General features: G+C 36.4%; 2 protein-coding genes and 2 long non-coding RNA genes across 9 annotated transcripts in view; 2 read left to right on the top strand and 2 right to left on the bottom strand.

Moving 5' to 3' along the window:
* Positions 1-19,564, bottom strand: part of Dscam3 (Down syndrome cell adhesion molecule 3) — a 319,922-nt gene that overhangs the window by 14,384 nt on the left and 285,974 nt on the right. The gene's annotated exons all lie outside the window — the stretch shown is intronic.
* The window catches only part of Corin (corin serine peptidase), a 114,427-nt gene that overhangs the window by 41,784 nt on the left and 53,079 nt on the right, over positions 1-19,564 (top strand). Inside the window, exon 3 of the mRNA XM_089727913.1 lies at positions 3,586-3,670. Within this exon, the coding sequence (XP_089584039.1) occupies positions 3,586-3,670 (85 nt within the window). The remainder of the gene's footprint in view (positions 1-3,585; positions 3,671-19,564) is intronic.
* On the top strand, positions 4,189-5,567 carry LOC149503027 (uncharacterized). Of its 2 annotated transcripts, XR_016323177.1 has the most exons (3): positions 4,189-4,729; positions 4,813-5,060; positions 5,165-5,567. It is a non-coding gene; the product is annotated as an uncharacterized LOC149503027 (long non-coding RNA). The 2 variants fall into 2 exon arrangements; XR_016323176.1 differs by having other exon boundaries at positions 4,189-5,060.
* On the bottom strand, positions 5,565-7,147 carry LOC149503026 (uncharacterized). The gene is made up of 3 exons (XR_016323175.1): positions 6,606-7,147; positions 6,212-6,363; positions 5,565-5,842 (listed from the first exon to the last, which is right to left on the bottom strand). It is a non-coding gene; the product is annotated as an uncharacterized LOC149503026 (long non-coding RNA).

Genomic DNA, 19,564 nt, shown 5'->3' with positions numbered 1-19,564 from the left:
ACGGCAGCACGCGTTCGGAATTTCGCATAAAAGTGTGCAGAGTTTTTTTTAAAGCACGTGGATGATGCGTCACTGACTATGTTTATCTCTGAAATCATTTGAGCTGCGTTACATTTGTGTATACAGCTTTTGCTAACCAGTGGAGATAGATAGCACGATTGAATGCTGCTGGGTGTGACCTTCATGGATCGTTGCACATGATAGGACACTTGAAAGATTCCTATCCATCCAAAGGTGCAGTTATTATCTGAAGGTAATAAGAAGGTTCAGAAGGTTTTACAGGTATTATCTTAAATTGTACCAAAAATGTGTTCTCAGATTGCTTTTTATTTATATTTAGACTTGGGTTGGTGGTGTAAATAGGTCAAATAATCTACAAGGATCCCAGTTTAATCAAAGATGGCTGAAAGTGGCTCTCCGTGTAATATATTCAACGGGCCGACATAGAATTTTGCATAAATTCAATGCTGAGTACAGGTTAGGCTCTACCTTTGTGATGAGATCGTAGGAAATGAAGTGGTCGCGGTATCCCGAACATGCGGCACGGCGCGTCCAAAACCTGTAGATTGAATAACTTTAATTTCCGTTTAATTTCCCATATTAATATGGCTTTTATATTTGGTTGGATAATGATATCCAGATTCAAATAATAATGCATAATCGGCCAATCTTCTTTTTTTGATCTAACGCTGCACATCGCACCTTTAGGGTATTATGTCAGATATATTTTCTGAAGGACCAGCAAGCAATAAGTGTACCAATGGCTAAACGTGCTGCGACCTACGCACCAATAAAGAAATAAATCGACACAAAAACCTAAATAATGAAAGAAAGATGATCTAATACATATAATAGAGTTGTAAATACATAACTAGTGACGTTTCGATTTATTGAATAAAAATACCGCGATTGTAATAATAGTTCACGTCCCACTTTTGTTATTTAATATCAGGCTCCGGGTAATATAGTAGAATGCAGTGTGAGTCTTTCCGGAAACAACATTCACCATAGAATGAATTCGAGTGGAGTTGGTATCTCTTAACTTTGTGATTATCAGAGAAGATGGTAGGGCGTTTTGTGAGCCCGCACGGGTAGGTACCACCCTGCCTATTTATGCGGTGAAGCAGTAATGCGTCTCGATTTGAAGGATGGGGTAGCCGTTGTACCTAGTGTAAAACCGAGACTCGTGTCTAACGGTAGGTTTTTTTTATTTTTGGAACGACATTCCTTATGGGACGATGCGGAGGAGTATCCTTACCGGGAAAAAACGTCCGTAACGTAAGATTTTTATTATTTATGTATAGTCGTAGTATGATGGCCATACAGTGTCTAATGTATAGTCTACGTGATAATGGTTATTCATATAAATAGCTGTTTCTTTGTATATTATTATTATATATTTTTTATAAATAATTGTGAATAAAATAAAGTTGATAACTTTGTAAAGTAGCATTTTTCAAATTTTGGTTTCAAGGACATCGCTGTAAGACGGATTCAGGCTACAATCCGCCAAACAATAGGCTCTACCGCAAGTTATTACGTTTAAACAAATCATGGAAGCTGTTCGTGATTATATATATGTATTTTTTATTGCCCGTGTAGGCAGACGAGCATACGGCCCACCTGATGGTGAGTGGTTACCGTCGCCCATGGACTTCAGCAATGTCAGGGGCAAAGCCAAGCGGCTACGGTCGTGTTTAGTATTTTCTTTGCGTTAGTTACTTCTTGGGATCGATAGGATGAGCAGAGCCAAGGAGCTAGCAAACTTTTTGAAAGGAATTGTGATATTTACGAAAATGAATATCAGTAACACCGAATACCATTTAATATTACATGTGATACCCTAAAAATATATACGATTTTCACGTGTAAGTTATGAAACTACTTAACAAAGCCACGTCACGAACATCATATCTGTTTTTCTATTCAGAACGAAACGTAATGTAATATACGTGCTGGAATATAATTTATCAAAGGATGAGGCATATCTGAGGGAGGCAGGCGTGATACCCGGGTCGTCTGTAAGAGCTTTGAGGAAAACTAGGTGTATCTTCAAGCTTTGGCCGGGGTAGACAGAGGTAAAATAATGGAAGGCGATGGGATGTACATTAACTACAGGACTGAAGTTAATTCTGTTTCATGTTAAAAAAAGCCAGAGTAAAACGGAGCTTTTCCGTGTTGAAACATCGGAATAGCATATTAGAGATGTACCCATTTCTTTATTTTGTAACTATACTGAGATTTAGAACTTATATCTCAAGGTGAATGGCGCGTTTACTTTGTAGATGTCTATGGGCTCCAGTAACCACTTAACACCAGGTGGGCTGTGAGCTCGTCCACCCATCTAAGCAATAAAAATATAATAAAAATAATTGGTGTTTTAAGGTTTTTAGAGTTGTCTTTAAATAATTGATCATAAGTTTATAGTAGAAAAAGGACTTGCCTATTTTTACTGCGAAGCATATATATTATTATATGTAATAGAAACTTAAGCTCACGTTTCATGGTAAGAGGCACAACGTGGATTGTGATTTCATCAATGTATGTGATAAAAATAAAAATAGAAGATTTTGAAATCGTAACTTCTCATTCTCTCGTCGTAAAATCTTATTTAAATAAACACATAAAGTTTAGAATACGCAAGTATCGTTTTTTTTTGTGTTCCCATAAAAAAGGGCTTTCCGAAAACATATGTTACGAGCGAATCGAATCTATGTCGGCCCGTTTCCTTCCTTTGGGAAATCGCCACTTTCATATCGGCTCGCTCTCGGAGATTCCACGACGCGGCTGAATGTATAGGAAATTTCTTGTCGTAATAAACGGCACGTCTGGGAATTACGGGCTTCGATTTTAGTTACCGCAAACATTAACACAGTATTCATGTAATCGTAGCTGATAGGAAACCAATTTATTATATCAACACCAAATGGGCCAATCACATGTCCAAACAGTGGTTCTGAAAGACATCATTATTTTCATATATACGATTGGCGTAACTACACGTTTCATTATTACTACCACTTTGGCAATTACTCTAAGGCAATAAAAAAAAACATTGAATACCAATACGAGAGAAATCTTAGTTTTTTATCCAAAGCATTTAAACTATAATTTAAGTTTCGAGCAGAACAGTAATTCAAGATTTTCATAGCGTGAAACGAAACGCATATCCTCATATTTTTTATATTATCTGTGCCTTTTTCACTCGTTCACGAATTTGGCGCCTTTTTTATAAATTTTCAAATTTAAGCTAATTATTATTTTCGGACTAAAAGTACATAATATCACTCCACAAACCATCTAATAATTTGACTCGAGCGTGGACAACAGTGAATTCACTGGCGTGTCCTTAGATAAGTTTACTGATTACACACTTCTTCCTCAGTGAGAAAAATATCAGTCTAGTACTTTAGAGTGATATTCTACTACCAGGGTCCTTCATTATCTTCAGTTTCCACTAGACCTTTATCAATCTGAAAGCCATTGGTCCTCGTCTCGTGCTCGTCGATGTCAATTCAGTGCTTTTTTGGACGACCCCTAAAAAGATAATTTTCACAAAATCTATAGTTTCCCACTTTATTGCAGATTGGCTGACAGTGACATGGGCACAGGGCGGCATGCAACTTCAGCCCGAGGGATCTGCAGACGATGTCGACTCTGTCAAAGGACGGTACGTTATTAGTATTTTAATTATAATATTATGTACTAGTTTTTACCCGCGATTTCATCCACGTTCACAAATAATGCTTTATTTTAGAACAAATTTGTTTAACATAAAAAACGTTTTAGTGAGCCGACCTTAACATATAGACATATGCTGTCGCGGACTTTTTTAGGACTTTTAAAGGGGAACAATTCTCTCTCTTATACATTACTTTAGCGAAGCTTGAATCGTTTCCGCAGCGCACGCAGTGGAAGCTCTCAACGATTTTGAAACATTCTTTATTGGTGCTCCGCTTGTATTGGTGTTAGCGTGATGTTATATAGCCTAAAGCCTTCCTCGATATATAGGCTATCTAACACTGAAATAATTTTTCTAATCGGACCAGTAGTTCCTGAGATTAGCGCGTTCAAACAAACAAACTCTTCAGCTTTATAATATTAGTATAGATTTATAATCTCGCAACGAAGAGCGTCTAATTAATTTAGAAATATATACACGCCTTCGACGAAAGGTTACAACGTGTCTTACGGCCGTTTTCAATAACGTATCTGAGTTTTCGGATAGATAGCTATCTCCGAATATCAGCAAGAGCGTATCTATCCTTAGTTTGCGTTTCACAATCACGGATAAGTGCTATCTCTCTTTAACCAACAGTAGATAGCTTCTTCCCTCCGATTTATCCGAGCCTCTTGATACGTTTCGTTCTACTACAAATACGAAACAACATCAGGATCAAGACTTATTTTATTTTATTCTAAATTATAACTATAATTTAACCAGCATATTGTAGACTATCATAAACACATTTGTTTATAACAAAAAGTAATAAAAACATATGTAGATTTTTTTAAATTGGACGTATTGCTATTTTTATCCTAGTCGAAATTATGAAACGAAACGTTTTGACAGTCCGTTTGCCAATAAGCAGTGATCAGTTTCTTTTGTTTGTTTTTCTATTGTTTACCTACTATATTAGATGATGACTTACCTCCAAAACGCTTTAAAACTTTCGTTTATAATTCTAAGTGTGTAATTAAAGAGCTACAGTGAAATAAAATGAATTCTGTAAGTATCTATGAACTACATTGATAATAATAATTTTACTTTGAAAACTTTGAGTTCAAGTTTAGAAAATATATCTTTTTCAGTCAAGAAAGGCAGCACCCATGACAAAAGATGAGACGATGACTCTAGCAGAACTTGTGGCGGCGAAAAAACATTTCAATAATAAGGCAACAAATGCCACAAACAATAAATTGAAGGAGCAGGCTTGGCAAACCCTTGTAAATGATTTTAATTCGTCGATTCGTCGTTTCCCACGAACTCCATCGCAGCTTCGACTAAAATGGGAAAACTTAAAGAACGCTACGGCAACATAAGAAACAACCTTAGTAAGGTTAGTATAATTAGTTGATTGTTTGTCTCTAATAACACATTGATAAACATGATTTTTTCTTCAGGTTGCCGTAGTATTTGAAATAATTATGCTCTTTGTTACAGGCTGGAGGTGGTAAGGATTGCAGATGAAATTTTGGATAAAGCATGCACATTGTTGTAGGTCACATATAATATTTTTAACACTTTTACAGCCAAGCGGAAACAAGGTGGAAGAAAAGAAATGCAAGGCTAGCATAGGGACAATGCATTAGCAGAATATCTAATAGCAAAAAAGAGACTTGACTTGGAAAATAAAGAAAAGGGTAGCAAAAGTTAAGTTAGATTTAGATAATATAAAAAATTAAAAATTACTTAAAAGGAATATTAAATTTCATAAATTAAGTAGGCAATAATAATTTTATGTTAGATAGTTTTTTAAGTATATGTACAAATTCTAAATTAAATATCTTGCATGTACTAACTACCATGTAATTATCATTTTGGAAAATAAAAAATAGTCAAATTATCTTTGGAGTTTATTTTATAAATTATCTTTGGAAGCAATTATTTATAAGTACATAGTTGTATTTCAGATGTAAGTTTTGAAAAATTGTTATGAACAATTATATTATTTTCCTGTAATGTATCTGCGACTGAAATTTCTGATTCTAATTCTTCTAAATTCATACTTCTGACGATATTATGCAGCATGGCAGCTATAATAACAGCTTGCATATTTTCTAGTTTTAATCTACTTTTCAATGATATACAGGGAGTCTTCTTTTACAAACACCAATGCATCTGAAAATTATACATTATTCGCTTAAATTATTTTACAATACAGTATAACAAGCTCTTAACTAAAAAAAAAGATTACCTCTCTATAGTATTTCTTGTTTTAATATGTGATTCATTTTAAATCATTCCGATTGAGTATGTGGGTTAATTAATCACGTTAAAAGATAGGGTTGTGGGGATAGCCTCTATCGGCAAGCAAATAGCAATTTCCAAGTCCACCTTGTTATCAATGTTCTCTTGATATGTAGATAATTTATTATAATAGTGTCATATTAAATTCATATAAACACCTAAATATATAATATAAATAAATAAAAATATAATAATATATAATAATAATAATATAAATAAGGTAATATAAATAAGAAATACCTTTTCAATCGGAATGGTTAATTATAGTTGTATCATGAGTAGACCCAGGCCATCAAGCAACAACATTTTGAAACATCAATGATGCATTGCACACAAATTACACATTCAAAATACTCTTTTTCTATTTCTAAATTCCTCTCCTATATTTGAATCTGTAACACAAATATAAAATGTAGAGGTATTAGTGTGTAATAAGAATGAAGGTAAATAGCCTACCAGGTTATTGTATTAGTATATGAATGTCATTTAGGGCACCATGGGAATCCAGCAGTATTATAGAATTCCTGTTGAGTGTGATTTTGTAACACAACAAAAATTAGGTATAATTTTGCTATTGCTATAAACAAATATAAGTTGTAATAACGAGTACTTTTATGGTTAAAATTTATCTTACCTTTTTGACGTTACACTCAAATATGGTCTCATTAAATTAATCAATTCATTCACAACACCTTTGCTCAGAAATCTATAGTCAAATTCGTAATTATTGATCTTCGCCATGTAATTCAGACGATCTTTATTTTCCTAACCATATGATATCGGCCTCACTATCACTATCTGCATCACAATCCATTATCATTTGAAATAATTCCATATCACTATCATCACTGCTATAATATGCCAATATGAAGAGAAACAATTATTAAATTATAGCGATTTACTTTCGAAAGATAAACATGTAACCGGCCGATTTTGACAGATAAGCGAATGCCCATACTAGAGATAGCGCCGCCTACCGGAGAGTTACTTAAAACTCATATTGAAACGGAAGTAAGCACGATTTGTATGAGCGTTCTATCTTTAGCAGGTTATCCGTCCTCCCGACGATGGATAGATAAATCCGATAGGAACTGCTGCCCGTCGATAGGTTATTGGAACGTAAGTAAGGACAAAAATATAGATTTGTCTATCTTTAGTAACCGAAACTAGGGATAGATAGGTTATTGAAAACGGCCGTTAAAGGAAATATAATATTGTGTTATCTCTTCCTGACGTAATTGAGCGGATAAGCTACGAGTGGGACGTAATCCTATTTCAGTAGATCCAATGATTTTTCAAAATGAATTCTAGGGAATTCGACTTTAAGTCGCAGTTTTTAGTGAACCAATAATTTTAAATAGCTAATTTCTTTATTATGTTTATAGATATTTTTGTTTTTATTTTGAAGACGTCATAGTTTCCGATTTGGTGCGATTTGAAAATGAATAACTTTGAAAAAAGCGATAGTACATCATATATTATGTGTAACTTGTATTTAAAATTATTATAAAATCCTTAAGCTGAAGTACGATTGTACTTGAAGCTATCAGATACAATTTTTCTATTGCAATACTGCATGGTAAATATTTTTTTGGTATATTTTTTGTAGCCCTTGTAGACAGCCGAGCATATCGCCCACCTGATGGTGAGTAGTTGCCGTTGCTCATGGACTACAGTAATGCCAGGGGCAGAGCCAAGCAGCTAACTACAAAATGCTGTCCAAATAAGAACTCCTTAGCGATAGAAACAAAACAATAACATTATTTTGGTTTAAACTAATGTCCAATACGTAATTTTAAGTATTTAATTTAGAGGCTAGAATGCGGACCCGTGCAGACTCACAAGAGGTCCTACCACCAGTAGGTACCACTACCCTGCCTATTTCTGCCGTGAACCAGTAATGCATTTCGGTTTGAAGGGTGAGGCAGCCGTTGTAACTATACTTGAGATCTTAGAACTTATATCTCAAGGTGTGTGGCGCACGTTGTAGATGTCTATGGGCTCCAGTAACCACTTAACACCAGGTGGGCTGTGAGCTCGTCCATATAAACAATAAATAAAAACTTAATTAGGCACTAGTTAATATGAATACAGAATAAAGTTGCGGAGAGGTCAAAGGTATCAGTCAACCTCAAACACATTCTACTTTGGCGTGATCCTTACATATCGGCTTTATATACTTTGATCCTCATTAATCTGTGTAGTTTCCGACTTCAGTCAACTTAGTCGCACCACTGTGTTAACTTTAGCTTCAGAATTTTCGATGCCCAAGCGTATTACACGATGCGATTATTTGGCACTCATTTTATTGGTACGATTTTTTACATTCGTTGTTATGGTTTCGATTTTCGCACCAGCTAATAGAAACAAACGTCTGATTCTCTCGAGAAGATTATAGACATTCGATGAATATGGTACTAGAAAAAGTAAACCTTAAAATTTCATTTAGTCTCATAACATACTATGTCAATTTCGGAAGACAGTGTAACATCTGTAAATGTTACTTTTTTTAGAATTACTGTAAAAGGCTTTTTTTAAGTTGTTTTTAACTTGTTTTTTAATTTATTTACTGCTACTACTTCTACGATTACTGCCATATACAGTTCATCAATCTTTCTTAAAACTTTAATGGTATTCTACGAACCTACTCTCAGTAATTTCGCGAATAAAACAGCTTTTGCGGTTTAACCATATTTTTTTCCTTTTTACACTTAACATTTTTACACGTAACTGGCGTGGACTAACTAATAAATGCTTTGGCCTGAGAGCCCACCTGATCTTCAGCGCTTAGTGGAATTCATAGACACTAAAACGTGCATACCGTGGCTTAACTTCAAAGATTAGGTTTTGGTTGTCTTTATCTGGTTACTGGTGGTAGGATCTCTTATGAGCTTACTAGTGGTAGGACCTCTTGTGAGTCCGCTCGGGTAGGTACCACCGCCCTGCCTATTTCTGCCGTGAGCCTGACCTTAGAACTTATATCTCAAGGTAGGCAGCGTCATTTACGTTATATATGTCTATGGACTCCGGTAACCACTTATCACCAGGTAGGCCGTGAGCTCGTACACCCACCTAAGTAATAAAAAAATATCGTCTTTCGTACTGGAATGCATAATTCCTTCACGGCAGAAACAACTAGGATGTTGACTAGTGCGGGCTTTCGATTCGCCCTAACATCACCAGCATAAGGTGGCAAAGGGGGACAATGGGTAGCGGAAAAAATTAACGAAGGGTAGTACTGCAAACGATAGGATAACGTAGAAGCAGCTCAAGGAGGTTAGTGTAACATACGGTAATTATAAAAATTCGGAAAGTATTATGATAAGTTTAAAAACGATCGTGCGATAACTCGTATCGTTCCTTATAAACACGCCACGCTCAACCAATTGGCCCGGAACAAGCCAGTATCGTTCGCAGATATTAGTCGCTTTATTACCTGACATCAACTTTTATTATATGAGTTTTATTATTTGTTTTTAAATTTATCTAAAAGTTTTATTTTGATTTATTTTTAAAGCACTGACTTTGTCTGCTTTTCAGATAAAGCTTTTTGAAAATGTTTAAAGTTTTGGTGATTGTTGAGAGCCATTGTTTGTTCCATAAGGCAATTTATTTTTCTTGAATTTGAGAAAAAAATTATTTACTTTCCGTTAATCTTGTTTTTCTAGTAACTCCTAAATTCATTGAATACAACATACACAACATATTATGTATTACAATACACTTTAACAAGTTTTTGATTTTTTAATTAAAATGTTCGTTTTGGTTTTTTATTGATTTTGACCTTAATTTCATCCTATCTAATACTGGTCTAGACATTTAATCCACAAAACCTATTTCAAATTGGAAATGGCATTCTATAACTTTCAAATTTTATATTGTAGCTCATAACCACACAATAATAAACACAAATGAAATTCACACTTAAAGAGTTCACGTCGAAAATCTCTAGTTACTTCGAAAAGCTAAAATTTCCATATCTAAATCTACATTTAGTCGTAAAATCCAGAATGGTATTCAAATTCTGAACTCAAAGTGCTTGAACACAAGGGGTGGACTGTTTAAATACTATAATAACTACATGAACAGTCTCGCACCTGTCGTCGCTGTCGACAAAGGGACATCCCTAATGGATGTACAGCTGTAGGACAAAGCAAATAAAACTGTTAAAATTATATCTACTAGCGGTCCCCAGGTAGTCGATATTCGTCTGTAGTTAATTAAAATTATAAGTCTGTACACTATTATGGTTCTATTGTCAAAGACTATTATATTTCTTTAATCACAGATTTCGCCAAGACTACACTTTAGGTAAATATTAATAAAGACTAATAATATTTAATCTATTCTCAATCTGACCACAGACTATAAGCAATAAGAAAAGTTTGACAATAAACAAAAACTACGCATCCGTGTGTGTGTCAAATACATGGTAGTGTGTGTAATGTTTTTTGACGTGACAACGTCTTATTATTCGATGGAGCCGGCTGCACGCACGAAAAAACATGACTCATGCGGCGTTACCTCGCTCTGAGGCGTTCCATTTAAGGGTTGAAGTGCAATCGAGAGCGCGCAACGAGCGAGAAAGAGGCACAATCGGCCTCCGCGTTCGGCAGCGTTCGACATCTGTCTCTCTCCTACTTGAGTGAGCGATACATCCGCGTGGACAGCTGCTATACAATAATACATTTACATGTTTTCGTCAAGTATGAAGTTCAGTGAAAAGTGAATGTGGTGTCAATTGTTTATAGCAACGATAATTGCGATAATTGAAAAATGAAACCATTCCATCAGTATTTTCTTATGACGTTGTCACGTTCAACGACCGTCAGTAAGCCGACTTTACAGACAACCGATTTTTTTTATTATTGATTTAATGTATTTTTTATGCATTTTTTAAAAAAATATTAAAATTTGGCACTCCTTCTCTATATTCTCTGTAAGTGTGGGAAATTTCATACTCCTACCTCCGTGCAATTTTCGTAAAGAGTAGTACTAAGTTTTTGCTTCACGTATATATATATAGATTTAGTACAAGCTGACCCAGCGGCTTCACCATCACACGAACACATTTGAATACCATCCACACATACCAAATAAACAAAAATAATTATACCTTGGTCATTTCGGATTTCTGCACATAAAAACTATTGTATTTATTTCGAATATTTTTAGATTCGATTATTAGACAAAAGTACGTACTAGATACTGTAATTTTTAATCGCGCTATAATTATGTTAAATTAGTCATTTAAATGCATTCGCAAACACTTTAATTAATAGTTGACGCGGTCAAAGTCGCATTCCTCGCTGGTTTTGTTATTATTACCAAATATATTGATTTTCGGTGGTTTGAGCACATTCCTATCTATTTTTGCTCAAGAGAAATGGCGCGTATCTAAACTTGTTATAACAAAACCGAATGTCAATCATGGATTAAATTGGATGTATTTTTTACACCGCCTTTATAAAAAAACTGCTCATCGTAATCGACAAGTTCGAAGAGGACAGTGGCCGGTGCTTGAAGAGCCTAAAAGCACTGAGAGCAGATCTGGGGGATCCCATAAGACATGTTTCAGGCGACAGCTGTTACTAGTGGTAGGACCTATTGTGTGTCCGCACGGGTAGGTGTCACCACCCTGCCTATTTCTGCCGTGAAGCAGTAATGCGTTTCGGTTTGAAGGGTGGGGCAGCCGTTGTAAGTATACTGAGACCTTAGAACTTATATCTCAAGGTGGGTGGCGCATTTACGTTGTAGATGTCTATGGGCTCCGGTAACCACTTAACACAAGGTGGGCTGTGAGCTCGTCCACCCATCTAAGCAATAAAAAAGCGGCATTACGTTGCCCCATCGCGTGAGTCGGATATACGAATGAATACCTTAGTCTTCTTCAAACTAGCTTCGAAAAGAATCCTTTTCACTTGTTTGGCTATACCCTTTGTACTGCTGATTTTAATTAGCGACTTATTTGTTGTCTAAGTTGAAGACAGCAAGATCGCGCTCTTTAACCCACTGAGTTTGTCGCCGGATCTTCTCAGTGGATCGCCTTTCCGATCCGGTGGTAGATTCTGCGAAGCACTGCTCTTATTAAGGCCAGTGTTATCAACACTTCCGGTTTGAGCCCCGTGAGCTCATCTACCCGTTAAGGCGAAGCTGAAATAGCCTCTCAACAAAAAGGAAGGGAAAAAAACCGCGCTCACAATATCCAACGCAGTAAATAAATGTTATAGAGCTGTAGTTATACGAAGCGGATTTCCACGAAGGAGTATTTCCATTATGTAGAATAAAATTTATAAAATATATATCTTACAATATTGACATATTTTTCGTAATCATCAATAATAGCTGATGGGATCCCAGCTTAGATTTAACTGTTATGTTTCTTTCGGAATCTTATTCGCAAGTAATTCATTCACATTGATTTGTTTTGGGCAAAAACAATCAGTTATGTGGACCTAAAATCAACGAGCTAATATAAAGTATAGCATTAGAAAACTTTCTTCACGTAATCTCGTAATGTCATCAACTTGATCAAACGTTCAATTTACACGGATTATAGGACGACCTTCCTTGAGATGATTTATTTGTTGTTATCCTGTCTAATGAACAGAAATCTTACTGTGTGGATGTAACTCATAGCAACCGTGGAGTTCAACGGCCGTCACACGTGTTCCTGTACAATTTAGATTGTCGATTTTGTAAGTCTACTGATGTTTCCTTATCGCTCCTGATTGGTAGACGAATTCCCGACATCGTGTTAAATGTTTTAAGTGGTTGACGTTTTGTTATTGCTTAAATTGATGGATCTAATCATTACAGGAGTCCATGGACATAAATATCGCCACCCACTTTGGAACATTTTTTCGCTCTACCTAATCGTTGGTAGCCTAATGGGGCTATTCCAACCTCGCGCGGACCGTAGGTGAGGTAACGGGCTCAACCTGAGAGAATTGCTAACCCTAGCCCTAGCAAGAGGATCGGTATCGCGACGCCCTAATCATCAGGCGAGAAACTCAATGGGCTGTGTCTATGGGCTAGTTCGCACATCGAACTCTACGTCGGAGTTGACGAGTTCGACGAGGACGGTGACCGGTGCTTGAAGAGCCTAAAAGCACAGAGAGTGGATCTGGGGGATCCGACAAAACATGTTTTGCCCCGTCACCTGGGTGTGATATGTAGTTAGCAGTGGACACGATAAAAGGGCTATCGTGCCACGCTGCTTTTTCAAAGGAGCGTTCAGACACTTCTCTAAGATACTTGCGTATAGGTTTTAGATTTAGGTCGTCGTGAAGATTTACATTCCTCATATACCACGATGCTCCGAAGGCTATCGCAGAAGTGAGATTGGATGACCTGAAGAGAGTTAATATTGTGTATACAGGCCGCGTGAGCAAACATTACACTTGCATAGATCATGACAGAACGTAGTAGTGTTTTGATGGCGGGAATGGAGTTATCGTGCCTAATTGGTGACGAGATACTAGCAATGGTGTCGAGAGAGTGACCCCTTTTAAAGAGTTTGGCTGTGCTTTTCGTGGGGTTCATGTCGTGCGCCACTCCCGGAACCACTGTCCTTAATTGGTGGTCGCGATCTGGAGTTTACTAAGCATGAACGACATATTCCTACTCGAGTAGTAGATAGCCGTATCATCGGCGAATATAGCTACCTGGATCGCTGGCGACCGGGGTATGTCGTTAATGTATAAGCTGGAAAGTAGCGGAGAGAAAGCGGATCCTCGCGGGACTCCTGCCGAGATGTGACGCGGGAGTGAGTGGGCTTGGAACATGAGGTCAAAGACTCGAATGCTTTGTATAACGGCGAAGGAATTACTGCTTCGTAGCTGAAACAGATAGAGCGATATGGGCTTAAAAAATTGAATAGCTCTGCGCGTAAACGTCAACGGGGTCATCGTACCCCTTTACGGGGGCACGGAACGGGTTCCGGGACTAACTCCTCTGCCCGAGGGTGAACTCTCTGCCACTCAGAGCATGCATTTAATGAAGCGGTGGTGAGGTGGGGGACACACACCATTACTGGCACTCACCCATACTGGACCAAGATGGGGAGGGAACGGACACTCCTTAAATGAGGTAGTGGGCCCCCTACTGGGGCGGGACAAAAGGTGGGTAACCAGAAGAAATTCTCGGCGTAGGAAGACGACGGAGGAGTGGTGGACAGCTAAGTTCCCCACTCGTTATGAGCGTTCCCATACCATTCCCGCTGGACCGACTATCACACCATAGCAGGAGTATTTAGGAGCTCCCTTAGCAACCCCTTACCATCCGGTGGTTTTGACGTGCAAGGGAGTTACGTTGTGGAGATGCTCGTGGGGTCCACCGTGAGCCCGCTCGTACATAACATGAGCTAGACTCCGGACGAAGCATACAATCTTCACCTAATTGTAACATACAGTCTTCACCTAATTATAACTGTTGAAATTGTGCAATTGATAAAAAAAAAGTTTATTAATAAGAACATAATACTGACATTTGAATCTATAGCCAATGATGACATCATTTGAGGAAAAACTAAAGGCTTAGCATATTTCGTTAAAAATATTGGTAATTAAAGATTGTTTTTTCTTAAAAAAAATATTTACAGTAATCAGCTAGCCTAGAAATGGTTTTTCAATTTAAAAAAAAAAGGTTGATGTCAATTGTTATTATGAAAAAATAATAAACTGAATGTCCGAGCTCACGGTTAATGTGGTGTTGAGTGGTCACCGGAGTCCTTAGACATCATTATGTCCATGACGCTACCTATCAGTTTGTTCATCCATCCATTTAATAAATAAAAAAACCTTTAATAAGACAAATTACATCCCTCGCACTTGTGTTCTCGTATACGGTGTAATGTATTTTTAGTACAAGTATACTAAATGAGAAAACCCTTCATTTAACCCTCGGTGAAGTTATGAGCCCCGAGAGAGCCGTTACGTCGACGTGACCCTAAATTCATTCCACAGAACCTGTCACTTCAAAACTGAAGGATGAAGGGCTTTTTGTCACAAATGTAATAAAATTTTGGATGATTAATTAGATATATTCACGACCTACATTTTGTCGGAGGGCATCTTGAGGTTGCTAGGCAAATTTGTGTTTTTGTTTTACCCGACTACTGTAAAACAATACAGAGGATCTGCCCTGGATATGTACTTTTTCTTTTTAATTATAAACTCCAAATAATTAGCCACTCAAGTTAGTTTTTCAAGATAAGAAAGCAATATAAAGAAAGAAAGAAAGAAAATAACGAACTTTGGAATTAAAATACAAATAATAATAATAATAATAAATAAATATTTACTAACAATCACGCCACGTTAACTGGTCCCGTGATAAGTTCGTAAAGATCTTGTGTTACAGGTACCAGATAACGGAAATAAATGTAAGATTTATTATTATACACATACATATATTTAATATACATCCATAACCCTGGAAAAGACATTTATATTTATCATACAGATATCTTCCCTTGGCGGGATTCGAACCCGCGACCCCCTTGTGTAGTGACCATGTCACTTACCACTACACCAGACGGCCGTTAAAATCGGAACCTTATAAGAAAAAGTGCTTGCTTCCTAAAAAATTAATACACAGAGGGTAATTATTTCAGTGTTTACATGTAACCTGACCTGATCTGAATGTTTGCGTAGCTAATTACTGATCATGAGACATATTGTGAGCTAGGCATAATATATGTACTAGAAACCATACAAATCTATTGTGCCGTGAAGCGCTCATGCGTTCCGATATGAGCTGGGAGCTACTACTACTAGTGTCATTTTTACAGGTGGTAGGACTTCTTGTGAGCCCACACGGATAGGTACCACTACCTTGCTTATTTTTTTGTGTAGCGTTTCGGTTTGAAAGGTGAGGCAGCCGCTGTACTGTGAAAACTAAGACTTTAGAACTCATGTCTCAAAGGGGGTGGGTGGCATATACGTTGTTCATGCCTATGGGCTCCGGCAACCACTTAATACCAGTTGGACCATGAGCTCGTCAATCCATCTCAGCAATAAAAAACATTTTTCTTTTATAATAAAAAAAATGTCTCTCTTATATCAATTGAATAATAGCTTTTTACTGTTATGTTGCTTACGAGAATCAACTTAGAGTAGCTTTTTACTAATAAACCACGTTTACTAGGGAACAAAGATATTGTTTGTCTGTCTAGGATTATTCTGGCTAATCTCCGAAACAGTCACGACCAATTTTAACAGTATTTTTACTGGCAGATAGCTAATGCCATGAAGAATAACCAAGCCTATTATATTTTCGAAAATATAGGCTCAGTCAAAGAAAAATAAACTTTGAAGTTGTGAACAAATCCAATTTAAATAATCCGATTTAGATAATAAATGCATTTTATTATCAGACAAAACCACAGAAAACCTCGGACGGGCCTAGCTAGTTTTACAAAATACTTTACAAAGGACCCATTACAACTTCTTTCCCTGTGGAAACAATAATAAAGACCATGTTTTAGATTTTAAATTAAAACATTTAGGATGCACATGCACCATGGTAGGGAATAATTGACCACGACGTTGCTATTAGAGAAGTTAAAAATGAAGTAATCTATAGAGATAAAACTTACCGTAAAATATTGGACTCCACAACGGACCACGACTACAACGATTCAAAACTACTAATAAATGTCTAGAGATAGATGACAGTTAAATAGACAGAAGTAAATAACAATAAAAATATTTTAGAAAAAATGGAGGATTATTTAAAGAAACATTCAACGTTGAGTTAGCTATAATTGTGATTTTCATCGCGAGACGTCATAATAATTCGTTTATGACAATTTATTACTGTCATTTAACAGGTGATAAGATTACTATGCCCTAATCAAACGTAGTTATAAAGATATACAGAGAAGGTATTACCGCTAAAAAATATATTCACAATATTCTTTAAGGCTGGCTTAGACACCTACAAGTCCGTTATCGTATCATGTAATACCACTTCAAAAGACAAAAGCTTGTATCGACCGAGCGCTAATAACGACGACCTTAGTTACTTTGTAAGGAATGTAAACTAGTCCTAAAAGTCGGGGCATTGTCTGCCTCCATTAAATATATATAACTAGTCAGGTCATAAGTATTGTCACACAGTAAAAACTTTTCTTTTAGAATGCTGGCCACAAAAAAGTTTATTGAATTCGAATTTCGAATTGTTCATGAAAATAAAAATGTATACTTTTGGAATTTCACTCATTTTTTAAATATGGAGTGGACGCTTAAAGAAGACCGTGTTGCAGTTATTGCGTTGCATCGTTGCGGTTACGCGACAATTCAAATTTTTAAAAATACTGAAAAATTTTAATATAACCAAAAGATTCGTTTATCGTACCATCAAACGTACAATGAAGACTCTAGTGTAGATGACAGGTCAAGAAGTGGTCGCCCTCGGTCTGTTAGGACTCCAGCAGTGATAAAAGCTGTGAAGGCGCGAATTCAAAGAAATCCCAAACGTAAACAGAAACTGTTGGCCCTTCAGATGGGGTTAAGCAGAACCACGGTGAAAAGGGTGTTAAATGAAGACTTAGGGCTTCGGGCATATCGAAGAAAAACAGGACATCGTTTGAATGCTCGTCTAATGGACCTGAGACTGAAGAGATGCTGCGCTTTGTTGAAGCGGTACGCGGGAAAAAAATATCGGGAAATTCTTTTTTCGGATGAAAAAATTTTTACCGTAGAAGAGAGCTACAACAAACAAAATGATAAGGTGTACGCACACAGTAGTGAAGAAGCGAGCAACCGTATTCCGCGTGTCCAATGAGGTCATTTTCCGTTCTCGCTCATGGTATGGTTGGGAGTTTCTTATTGGGGCTTAACAGAGGTACATTTTTGTGAGAAAGGTGTAAAAACGAATGCAGTTGTGTATCAAAATACAGTCCTGACGAACCTTGTGGAACCTGTTTCTCATACCATATTCAATAACAGGCACTGGGTATTCCAACAAGATTCGGCGCCAGCTCATAGAGCGAAGAGCACACAAGACTGGCTGGCGGCGCGTGAAATCGACTTCATCCGGCACGAAGACTGGCCCTCCTCCAGTCCAGATTTGAATCCGTTAGATTACAAGATATGGCAACACTTGGAGGAAAAGGCGTGCTCAAAGCCTCATCCCAATTTGGAGTCACTCAAGACATCCTTGATTAAGGCAGCCGCCGATATTGACATGGACCTCGTTCGTGCTGCGATAGACGACTGGCCGCGCAGATTGAAGGCCTGTATTCAAAATCACGGAGGTCATTTTGAATAAACTTTAGTGTCATGAGAATCTATGTTTTGTTAAGTTCATTTTGGTATATGAATGGTTACATAATGAATAAACTTGTTTCAATTATTTTACATTAAACATGTGACAGAATTTATGACCTGACTAGGTATATATACGAGTATATTGGCTCCTAATCATAAACTCCTTTATTTCTATTTAATCATTGTCTCCAGACCTTGTGAGGCACAATGTAAGTCTGCTTATCTGCCGCGAAGGAATTACTAGTTTTAGTCTGAAGCTTTCGTCATATATTGGTACTACCAGACAAACGTGTTTAATCTGAATAGTTATATTAAATTATTAATCGCGTAATAAATAAAATATTATATTGTAAATTAGTGTTAAAAAATAAAAAATAAAATTGTAAATTAGTTTAGATTTATTAAAAGCGATTATTAACGGTAATAGATTATTAGGTGTAGTAATTAGAATTTATGAATTATAATTTTAATTAAGCTAGTATTATGTAATTTTATTTGGTGTTAGGAAAAGTTTATTTAGGTTGGTTTATCGGTCGTTCACGTTAACAAATATTTTTATGCTTATTTGATAAATGGAAATAAAGGTGAAATTTTTTAATTCTGCTATAATTTTTCGAGAAATACATCTCAAACCTGAATGAATCCTTAAAATATTATTTACAACGAATTGTTTTCTCAAATAAATAAAACTCGTTTTTTATAAAATTCACTTGATAAAATTTTCGCTCAAACATTAAGTCTCAGGGGTGACATTTCAGAGTTCGATGCTCCCCATGCTCAACCTGTTCGCAAAATGATTTCGAAATAATTCAACTTAAATAATCCCGAATTTCGATCGGATTTCAGTACGTTTCGATAACAATTTATTTCAGACTAATACTTTTAATTAAAGTCCTTCATTTACTTTGATTTCTTTGAAGTGGATTTTCTTTGTAGGATTCCGTACTCAAACGATTCTTTTTATCACGACAGCAAAAAATCAAAGGCTTAAAATTGTATGAGCTTAGAAGTTCACCGTAAGTAAAATGGGACTAGACGATTTTTTTTTTATAACGCCATCTTGTTGTGTCTTTAAAGCGGTTAGTTGCCCTCAATTAAGAAAAATAGTATTATTATTCGCCAATAGATGTCGGGAAGAGTTGATTATTGAAAACACGAATAAAACAACATTTTCTGAAAATAAATCGTAGCTAGATCGATCTATCGCCCCCGAAATCCCCTGTATACTAAATTTTATGAAAATCGTTGGAGCTGTTTCCGAGATTCAGATTATATAATTATATATTAATATACAAGAATTGCTCGTTTAAAGGTATAA

This window comes from Bombyx mandarina, chromosome 05 (genome assembly GCF_030267445.1).
Source record: "Bombyx mandarina strain Sakado chromosome 05, ASM3026744v2".
NCBI classification, from domain to species: Eukaryota; Metazoa; Arthropoda; class Insecta; order Lepidoptera; family Bombycidae; genus Bombyx; species Bombyx mandarina.
This window is presented reverse-complemented; position numbering and strand designations above follow the sequence as displayed.